This window comes from Papaver somniferum, chromosome 7, assembly GCF_003573695.1.
Source record: "Papaver somniferum cultivar HN1 chromosome 7, ASM357369v1, whole genome shotgun sequence".
In the NCBI taxonomy this organism is placed as follows: domain Eukaryota; kingdom Viridiplantae; phylum Streptophyta; class Magnoliopsida; order Ranunculales; family Papaveraceae; genus Papaver; species Papaver somniferum.
This window is the reverse complement of record NC_039364.1, coordinates 200,245,936-200,257,416: the sequence shown is the minus strand read 5'-3', so window position 1 is coordinate 200,257,416 and position 11,481 is coordinate 200,245,936. Positions and strand designations below refer to the sequence as shown.

General features: G+C 36.5%; 1 protein-coding gene across 6 annotated transcripts; it reads right to left on the bottom strand.

The window, feature by feature from the left end:
* Positions 1 to 1,539: 1,539 nt before the first annotated feature.
* LOC113299372 (protein MOS2-like) lies at positions 1,540 to 5,088 on the bottom strand. 6 transcript variants are annotated; one of them, XR_003334842.1, is made up of 3 exons: positions 4,116 to 5,088; positions 3,169 to 3,331; positions 1,540 to 2,642 (listed from the first exon to the last, which is right to left on the bottom strand). XR_003334842.1 is itself a non-coding variant. In XM_026548393.1 (1 exon), exon 1 carries the CDS (start codon positions 4,825 to 4,827, stop codon positions 4,198 to 4,200), a length of 630 nt encoding a protein of 209 aa, XP_026404178.1. In that variant the 5' UTR covers positions 4,828 to 5,088; the 3' UTR covers positions 3,930 to 4,197. The 6 variants fall into 6 exon arrangements, 1 of the variants encoding a protein (XP_026404178.1); XR_003334843.1 differs by having other exon boundaries at positions 1,540 to 2,578; XR_003334841.1 differs by having other exon boundaries at positions 3,173 to 3,331.
* Between the last annotated feature and the right edge of the window lie 6,393 nt (positions 5,089 to 11,481).

Here is an 11,481-nt window from a genome sequence, read left to right as displayed (position 1 = left end):
CACACTACATACATATGGTTTACGGATCATTATGTAAGGGGGAGTGGTTTTCATTGTAAGATGAAGTATTCACTAGGGGGGGGGGGGGGGTGGTGATACATATCACCATAGTATTATTTCAAAGTTGTGATAAAATTAAACTTTGATTATCTATAGTAATACTATGACACTGTATAACAATGATTGCGAACTTCTGTTTTCTTATTGTTATGGCTACGGATCTTCAACAACAAATAATGCTGAGTTGCACGTTCAGAATCGCTGAAGTACTTGGAGTAACGACGAATTCAAGGAATGTTGAAGATCCAAGGAAATCAAGCATGATGGATGAGAAGCTACAAAGTTTATTTGTTTTGTAATCCATATGTATTGATAGTTTTGTCACTAAAATTGACAAAGGGGGAGATTGTTAGAGCACTGCTCGGTCGAACTCGCAAGCGTTGCTATCTCAAGCTTTTTTGTCAAGTTTAATTGATCAAAACTATTTACTTGATTTCTAGTCTACTTATAGCTATGTCTCGGATTAGGATAGAATATGTAGTTGAGCTTTAGACTTCACGGCGAAGACGAAGATCTACTGAGGAGCTTGGAGGAACTTCATCAACAAAAGGTATGTGGAGACTAAAACTTATCTATCACTCAGAAGTTTATTCTATTCTATCTTCTAATGAGACTAAATCGTATAGCTATATAAACTTTAACATTATACACATTTGATATTTCGATCCGAGTTTAACTCACTTATCTATTTCTCGAAATATGCGTTGGAAGCTTTTTGTTTAGCTATGTTCATCATATTCTTGACACTTTAGTTGGAAACAATCTATTTGTTGAAAACTAAATATTATGCCAAAAGATGATCATGTGAAAATAACCCAAGGACTGATATCCTTATGAGATTTGTATATAACCTAGCAAGGTAAGCTATTTCGATTAGTGCATATACTGCTGCTATTAGGGTTAGGTCTCTGATTTTCGTATCAATAATTGTCGACTTGGATCTATACACTAGTCAGAATGCAGGTAATAGAGGATGGTCAGTCAGAATCAGAGAATCCACTCGAGGCACCCATTACAGAGGACGTGACTGAGGAGCTCGAGGAGACGGTCTCGCACTAAGACATTGCAATAGACAATGGCAAAGTTGAAACCTCAGAAAATGCTAACTTGTCCAACCAGAATGTGCAGCACTTGTAAAGAGAATTGGAGGTCCATGCGAAACGACATCACCGATAGAAACCATGATCGACAGAATACAAGGACAAACGAATGAAGGAGGCGCGCCAAAAAAAAAACCTCGCAACCAATATATGAGGTGCGGCAAATGCACTGACGGGCCCCTGGGGGTGTCAAAGATGTCGTCGCAAATTTCTTAGAAGCCCACTAGTCCCGTGTGAGGAAAGATGACAACCAAGAAGCCATCCGCCATACGCTCCATCATTTTTTTCGATGATGACACGTCGCCAAATTTTAAGACCTACAAAGGGCAAGAGAAAGCTCGAGAACACAGTCTGAAGTCTCTGTCTCAGAGGAGGAATATCGATTTGTTGTTTGAGCTGTACGATTTAAAATTTTGAATTTACAATATAAAATTACAATTATTTACCACTTGAAATTCTGATACCGGAGCATGAACTAAACGAAGTTTAACTTGATGCTAATCACAAACAAACACATATCATGATTTTGAGTAGACCAAAACTGAATTTCCACCCACACACTGTATTAGGAATTAGGTCAAACAGATCCAAGACCAAGTTTCCTCCTGTATCCAGCACCTCGTATCATATTCTTATTATTTACCAAGGCATCTTCAACTAAAAACATGGAACAAGCTCAAACAAAGACATGCCTAAGTTAAATTTCGGGTGGAGCTAAGCTCCAATTTTTTTTGAAACTTCTAAGATTCTAGCAATATTACCCAGCTTCAAAACTTCTAAGCTTCTAGCAATATTACCCAGCAAAATCAGATGGTTCATTACAATGACGTCTGACATAATGAAATTTCCAATTAACTGAATCAAATAAACATCTAGTACGGCCAGACTCCCGGTGATTATGTATTGCAGCTATAATATTTAGAGCCTCCATCTCAAAAGTTGTGTGGTAGCACCAATGATTCTGCTCATATGGCAGTTTTCAACACCGCCATACAATCAGCCTCCTCCGGACTGAAACATCCATGTCTGCAGATGCATCTTGAAGCTCGAATTACGGATGCTTGGATATGTATCAGTAGATAATTTAAAACTCCCATCACAGCTTATAGCAAGGGGGGTCACCATCTCTCATAGCTGTGAGAGTTGTTATTTTCCTTGGGTATGCTGCGATGTGGCTTGCTACTGCCTAAGAGAATTCCAGTTTTGAACTGTTGTTATTGTTTTAACTGAGCCAGGTCTAGTATCCAAAAAAAAAAAAAAAAAACACCTGCATTTATCCTTCCATATGTGCCGAGTTGCTGTAGCCATCTTTATTGCCCAATCATCCCCGAATAAGTTGCTTCATGGAGATTTTTGTAGCTAACTGATAATCCATTCCTTAACTGATTGGTTCCCAAAAAAAAATGCTATTCTCTAGCCTGTTAAGGAAGGTCCTAAAGATCAGCTGGATAATTTTGGCACTGTGATATGATAGTTTCGGGCCTGTTAAATGAGATACACTAGCCAGGTTTAGGAGTTAATCTAATATACTAAGATATCACTTCTGGGTTGCAAGTAATATCCAAGAAGGTCTCGCCATTTCAGTCTGGGTTGCACAGGGAAGGCTTGATATTCAGACACAGCATATGAGTATGTGGAGTTGGATTTGGCTTGCACAATAAGGGTTTAATTGGTTCTGTATATATTATTCATGACAGATGAACTACTATATATATTGCATACCCTATGAGTTATATGCTTAACTCCAAAATTTGATGCATTTGGCCCACAAAATGCACTTTTCACTCTATGTTGTGTTCCAGTTTCCTGATACCATCAGGTTGTGTCATTCGGTCTCTTATTTCTCCTTGGCGTGTTCAACGCGCTGGACATGGAACACGCCACTCGTTTAGATGTGGGCATGCAACTAAGGTCTTAGGCTATTGGATTTGCTAAAAATAAGTCTAGTGAACTGAAAAGATATTGGGCTAATATATGTTAACCATGCCTGCTTTAAAGAGAGTCTTACTCACTGATTCATATGTTTCCACATCAAGAAACTTGGGAAGCACAACAAGATCTCCACTGCAGCACTTAACAAGACACTCATCTTTCATTGACTTCAAATACTCTTTTGTTGCTAGTTCACTACCAAGGATCTGTCAGCGAAAAAAATGATCCTTCGTCTGACGCTGCTAAGAACAGACGTAACAAGTTAGACTCCATGAAGGATTTTATGCATTATATCCAAATTAGTATGCGAAACCATTTTCAAACACCACAAACCAAAAGAATTCGACTCGATGACAAATGACTATTACTTTAATAATCCTAGTGAACTAAAAAGATGTTCCGCTATATGTAACGAACACCTTCAACTAATCTTCAAGACTGCTCGACACCAAAAACTGTTGCATACTTTGACCAAGCCAGCTTTAAAGAGAGTCTTAGCGACTGATTCATAAGTTTCCACATCAAGAAACCTGAGAATCACAACAAGAGCTCCACTGCAGCACTTACAACGCAGCTCATGTTTCATTAAGACTCAGTACCAAGGATCTGTCAGCAAACCCACTCTGCAGAATAATGGTCCTTCGTTTAACGCTGACAGATTTAACGAGTTAGACTCCATCAAGGCTGACAGATTTAACGAGTTAGACTCCATCAAGGATTTCATGCATAATATCCATATTAGTATCTTAAACCGTTTTCAAACACCAAAAACCAAAAGAATTCGACTTGATCACAAACCACTATCAGTCTATCACTTTTAAGTTCATATCACATCAATTTAAAAAACTAATCAGTTCACATTAAGCACGTAATGTTCAAATATAAAAAGACCAGTTCCAATCTGAAAGACTAATGCTAGTTTGCAATGAATATGAATCATAATATATGTTAATGAAATTGCACGATGCACATCTTTGTCAAGGAAGATCAATAATATCTAAATGACTCGGATCTCCGACGTACTTGCAATTTGGTTAAGCCAAACATTGGGTCATTTGTGATTATCAGAATCTCGAACTGCACCAGCTTCTTTTTCTGTATCCCTCTATATCTTCAAATGATTAATTTCAGGTTCATAACCTAATCCTTCTCTTCCAGCCCTTTTCACAAACTGAACAACTTGAACATCTTCCTTTGCATTCTTTCCAATCCCTTGTCCTTTTTTCCAACCATAACCAGCAAGTAAAGCCTCACCATAACCCTCCACAGGGCAATCAATAAACTCATCGATTCCTCGATCCTCCGGCAACTTCTCCATATCCTCTTTAAATTTGTTCATCATTAAATTTTCAATACTACCACCATTAGCATCAACCATAACAACATCTTCTTGATCATCATCTTCCTTTTTTCTTAGAGTTAATCCATATTTGAAACCCTGATCGCCTACTTCAGCTGTAGTTGGAGGAGTTGCTTCTAGTTCAAACCGACTTTCAGGATCATCAGTAGCAGAAGCTTTTGCAAGACTTTCAAGATTTTTCATCTTATTTGTACAATTCCATGAGTTTTCTAATGGAGGAATAACGATTTTGGGACGTTTACCATCATCGATTGGTTTTGTTGGGTCAAATTCAGTTATATACTCGCGTTTGGTATCATCACTTGATTTCTCTTCTTCTTGATTGTATCTAGGTTTAGGGTTTGATTTGGGATTCAGAGAAAAAGATAGTTTCATGATTGTTGTTGAAAGTTGAAACTAGATCAGTTTTGTAAAAATAGAATTGAATTAATAAAGAATGAAATTTAGTGTTACTAGGGTTTAAGAAAAGAAAATACCTGAAATTTGGAGAAGCCTATTACCGCAAGGGATTTCGTTTCCTTTCACAAGGAAGTTCTAGATTGTAGGTGTATTAATACTCCTACAATCAAGAAGGGCATGGAGTTCGGATTAGGAAATAACGGAAATTGAAATACTACCAATGCAGATACCCGAATACCACCGTAGGGTACCAAAATATATAGGACAAAATAAAATCTTTTCTGTTTTATATGTATTTGGTACCCTCCTATAAAATCCGGTACCCCTATTACCAATGTTGGATGGTTGAAGTGGTTGAACCGTTGAAGTTTAGAATCTTCAGGTTTGCGTGGTCTTTTTGTTTTTTAACTGATCGGGAACACTATCATCCCGGCTATTGTAACGAAATTTTTTCGTAAACAGTTTTGTTGGTTATGTTTTTGGATTGGCAAAATAAAGTAGCGCCTGGTTATTGTTATTTTCATGATATCTAACAATTTAGACAAAACTTTTTTTTATATAAAAATCATTGTAGATGGTGAAATTTGGTATGTCAGAAAGCGCTCATTTCTTGCGGGTATGTAGAGATTTGTGTAATGAATATATCGCCAAAATACTATCTTCAAACATGCTACCGTTTAAATTTTATTAAGAAAAATGTTTCCAAAATGTGAGATAATGTTTTAAGAGTGTAAGGGTGTCCTCCCTCCTTAAAATAGGCAACTATCTTACTTTTAGTATGCTTTATATAATCGGGAAACCGAATCCGAGAGGGAAAGAGTTTATACATAAATCAAAATAAATTAGAACATCCAATAGTACACTCTCGACAGTTTAACAGTTCGAAAAGCTTTCAAAGATTTCCCCGGTTCTGATACTAATTGTAAAACTCGGTGATGTCTGACATGTTTACTTGTATAACTTATGCAAGAAATACCCATTATTTGCGTCAGATATCATCTAGAAAATACTTGTTGAACAAATTTTATCCAACATTACATTTTGTGGCATGGAAAATTACTTGGATGTGTAAAATGAATGAAAATTTTACCTATTAATCCATCCCCAAATGGTATAACCCCTCTTTATTTTTTATTTTCCATTTTTTTTCCAATGGAAGCTTGTCGTTGGCATTTTCATCCTTAACATATGCGAGCAATGAAGTGCATTGGCCTACATAATGAAGCTCCATAGCTAAAGGCTATGTCGATGTGGATGCTGATGCATGTCCGTGCGGACTTAAGGTCTGGATTATGAAGTTAATTGAAGTTAGAATCTTCAGGTTTGTTTAGTTTTATTTTTTAACTAATCGGGAACACCATCATCCAGCTTTACGGCTATTGTAAATATTTTTTTTCGTAAACAACTTCACGACTTATATTTTTGGGTTTGAAAATTAGGAAATTGTTTTATTTTTAGTATACTCTATGTAACCGGGTAACTGAGTTTGACGGGGAAAGAATGTATACTTAACATAATACATATCAGAGCAGGGCCGGCCCTGTAGTGAAAGCAAAACAAACACCGTTTGAGGCCACAAGCTAGAGGGGGCACAATTTTTTATTTTTTACTCTTAATAAATAATACTAGATCCAATTTTGTCTCCCTAAAAGCCACACTTTCTGAAAGTAAAACAAAGGGAAAGGGAAACGGAAAGGGAAAGTGAAAAGAAATACTGAAACCAAACTTTTCTGGGGATTAGGGTTCATAAAACTGTGAGTATATGACAATTGATTACCTGTCAGTTTTGTTTCTTCTTTGGATTCATTTGATTCTTAACCGAAGCAATTATATTTCTTTAAACCGAAGCAATTGTATCCACTGGCACTCTCTCCACAGTTTTCAAAACGTTCAAAGACTGCACCGGCTTGGATATTAGTTGTATCATATATTAGATAAGAGTAAAACTTAGAGGTTCCGGGCATTTTTGAAACTACTTGCTGAACATATTTAATCCGATAATACATTTTTTGGCATGAAAAATTACTTGGATGTTTCCTGCATTACCCTTAATATGTCGAAGTATTGGCGTAGTTTCGTTGATCCATCTTGTATGTATGCTACATAAATATCATAAGAAAGGTGATGGAACAAGGAGACTTAGAATGTAGAAGATCATAACACGAATGATTCAGAAGATTTGGATTCCTATATATCCGCTCATATGGTACTTCATCATACAAACTATCAAGTCATCAATACTTCTCAATACCACTTCTTCGTTTTGCATTAGTCTTCAGGAAGAAATAGTGACAAGTTTACTGTCGTTGTGAGTAAAGATTTGTCCCAAGGTCTACATCGAAATCCTTGATCATATTAGTTGGAGCAGTGCTCGGTCGAACTCGCAATCTTTGTTATCTCAAGCTTGTTGTCAATATAAGATGCACAAAAGCTATCTTGATTTCTAAACTACTAATGTCAAGTATCAGACTAGAATTAAAGTATAATAGTTGACTATCAAACATCATTGAATAACCCTCGAAGATTCAAGACTGAAGATCAAACAAAAAAATTTAGAGAACTTCATCTACAAAGAGGTATGTGAAGACTGAACCATCATATTTACTCATGTCATTAGCATTTTATCTTTATGAGACCATGTCATATGAAGTAGATTTCATATTGCAAAGAAGAAATTTCGAGTCAAGCTTATCTCATCGAATATCTCGAAATATGATTCAAGCAATGGATGCTCATAGATCCTTAGAACAATTTGTTGCTCAAGAACTATATTTGTTTCTAGTTGATCATTTAGAAATTTCATATCTACGACGATTGGGAATGTTTCAAATCTTTGAAAGAGAATTTTCGGAACTACTGAGATTCTGGATAAGGGTAGGTACGCATACCCGGTACGCGTACCCTAGTCAACCGAGTTCCCGAACATAGGTAGGTATGCATACTAGTGTGTGTATCGTAAGGTTCCGAAGTTCTTATAAAATGGAAAGGTACGCATACCCAGCGCGCGTACCCTAAGGGCCTGAGTAATGGATTAGGGTATCTAGGCCTAGTACGCCTACCCTAGATCCCTGAATTCACAAACTGGTCCATAGGTACGTGTACCCCTACACATACCTACCCAGTATGAATTAAGCAGATGCTCGTAAACTATTTTCACAAATACGTTTCGTTTTGCTACAACTCTCACAAACACTTCTAAGAAAACTTTGATCACTAAATCTTTTTTTTGCTTATGTGGTTAAATATCGAGCGTTAATGAACATGATTATGCTTATACGTTCATGTGGCATATTTGTTATGAACTACTGTTGTACACGGTTCCAGTACCCTGGACCATAATGTATATTATTCTATGTAATTTCAAGAAAAAAATCTCATATGCTTACATGAACTCCTAACAAGAGTTTCATCTGAAAGTGTTCGCTTGAATCTCAAGTTATCTTAGCTTAAATTCAAAGTTACGTACTTATAGTATTGAAAGTATACAAATAGATAGACTCATAAAAATGGGAATTCAAATCAGTAACACTTATGTGTCCTAGTTGTATGCTAGAGTTGTCATATATTAACCTAGTTTTCCTCTGAGAAATTAATTAGCTTTACGACTTACAGACTTCACTTAAGAATTTGTGAAACCAAGTCCAACTTTCTTTTCCTTAATAGTTTGTGTATCCTGGTCTTGTTCTTATTGATTGTCGAGGTTTCGCTCTCCAATCAAGAACAAGATAGATAAAAATCACAAATTTCTTTTCGTCTCAGACTTTGTGATTCCTCAAGATAAATATCAAAAACTCTTATATGTTGATCGGTTTAAAATTGTTCTTCGGAGGTGGTTAGTAATCCAGACTTTTCAGCTAACTGATTGTAAGTGTTCGGGATACGTAAGGTTTGGTATATTTGTTTATTGCAGACATATTTCCACACCTAGATCAAATAGGCTAATATGTTAGAGTCATATTGGTACCAAAAGTCTTCACTTAATTTGAAGCAACTGTTAGGCTGTAAGGAAGTTAGATAAGAGAATCAACTGCATAGATGCTTGCAAGGTTCAAGATGTGTAAGGATCACGACTGTAGCTGAATTTCTTGGAAGATTAATTCAGTCTCAACTACATTCCAGTCCAAAGTCTGATAGTTGACTAGTATTTGTAGTGGCTTGAAAATACGAGGGTACCCAAATACACCATAATCTTTTTGTTTCAACCTATAAGTCCTCTTACCAAGTATGGTCGTCTATGGACAAAGTAGAGACAACACAACAGCTTCGGTATTCACACTTTGTGTGATTGTCTATGGATACGAGATCGAGAAAATACGACAAACAAAGTGTGATACTTGATAATATGTTCGAACTTAACCAAAATCTATAGGATCATTATCAAATATAACGAAGTTAACGTAAAGTGGAATTTACTTTAATTATAATAAAACAATTATAACACGGAAAGATAAAGTAAATAACACAATAAGATTTTGTTAATGAGGAAACTGCAAATCCAGAAAAACCCCAGGACCTAGTCCACAATTGAATACTCTCAGAATTAAGCCGCTATACAAAATCTACACCAACTTCATATAGTCGATACCAAGCTGGTAGGACTAAAAGATGCCTACAATTATATTAAACTGCAAGTGCACAGTGTCGGAATGCAACACATGGCAAGTACAGGTCGATCCTCAGGGACAAGGTGGGTGTAAGTTGAAGCCAGAGTCTTACTACTACTGATTCTAAACAAGAGTAACCAAAAAGGGGTTTTGTTTTCCGATACAGCTAGATGATGGTAGTGACTGAAATAACAAAAACGAAAGCAAAGAGTAATCTAACAAGCAGATAAACAGGGTGTTAGGGCAGTCGAATCCACCGCTTAACCTATACTAAGTCAATTCAATATCAATACTATCTTGTCCCTTGTATAGACATCGGTGAACTTCTAGGATCTGCCGACTATCTAGATAGCAGTGAAGATTCTAGTCTGTTGCACATCAAAGGGTGGTTTCAGGAGGAAGGTTTAGTATCACTAAGATAATTTTCTAATCCTAGTATTAGTTTCCCTCTTACAAAACAAACTAACCACAGATCAATCACTTAGATGAGTGGACAATCCTGATATGGATATTCTAATCACAACTAAGGTGCCCTTCCAAAGTACTAACTGTCTGATTAAAGCACAACTAGTCAAAGGATCGAACAATAATCATTTAAACATGAGTTGCAACACAATCAATATAGTGATGTTCTAACTACAATGGAGACATGACATACACTGTGAAAGCAAAATGATGAAGGCTCAGATTATATTTATCCAAAACATTACAGTGTAACAAGAACAATACCAAAACTTGAATTAAACTGAGCAATAGATTAATGGTTTCATCTAAACCCTAACTATGAAATCAGAACATCATGGAGATAATGAAATCAAACCTAAACTACTGCTTGGTGCACCGACTAATCCGGGCCTGCTTTCTCATTGAACTCCCATCCTCTATTTATACAAAAGTTCCCTCAAATCCAAATCCCCATAATCAATAAAATACAACCACAAAATCAAGCAAAGCTGCAACTGACTTTTCTTTCCCATCATTCAGACACCCATCACTCCATATTGTGTGATGCACCGATAAGTTGAGACTGTTCTTTACTTGTTTGCTTAGATTCAATCCACCCTGCCTACTTCAGTAGAGTAGATGAAGTAGGTGGGGAAGGAGAAGATGAGAATGGAGTTGGGTTTCTGTTCGTGAAGATATTTTTAGAGAGAAAGAGGGAGGTGATTTGGTGCTGAGTGAGAACATCAAATTTGAAGAAATGGGTTTAGAAACGGGTCAGGCTCTGGGTTTACTTCTTCCATCAAGCCCACTTCTTCTTTTAAGCACTTTGCAAACCAATTGTAAGAGGAATTGCCACTGTCTTTTGCACGGCATTTCTTCTACACTTCTCACATCCATTACACGAAGCTCTTGCTTTCTGCCTCCGTCCACCAATTGTTTGCTCCTTTCGCTTCTCTAAGCATCCAAGCTTTATTTACTACCTAAATCGCAAAATTAAATTAGATACAATAATTATACTTGAAAATAATAAACTACAGGATTCGGCATAAAATGGGAAATTAGGGCACATAAAATGAGATAAATGCCAATAAAATGATAAATAATTATGCAATATTTGGCACCTATCAAATATCCCCAATCCTGAATTTACTTGTCCTCAAGTAAAATAAAAACTGGAAATCCTACATACACCACTGTTGCTAGTCTCTCGATTGCCTTTAGCGAATGCAATAAGCCTTTTAAACCGCTAAGTGTCCCAAGTGGACGAGTTGAAGTCTCGTGAGGGTTTGCTTAGAACACACCCACAAAGTTCTAGGTCAAAATAGAGTTCACCTTGTATGATGTGTAACATCTACACTTCAGTTTAAGCTCACAAAAAAATGGATCTGTCAATCTAGCTTTCAAAGGCACAATTCTAGCACTGGAACAACTAAGGACAAGTGATAAGAGTGTAAAGTGTATCTACACATGTATAGAGAATAATCGGAAGTTATGACTGCCAATTACCAAGAGATAGTTTTTAGCTAAGAACCAAATTCAAAGCCAAGCTAGCTGTCCAGCTTTACGAGAATTGTGAATGTTC

Excerpts from the sequence above, each read along its gene's own strand:
- LOC113299372 (XM_026548393.1), bottom strand. The coding sequence starts at position 4,827 with ATGAAACTATCTTTTTCTCTGAATCCCAAATCAAACCCTAAACCTAGA.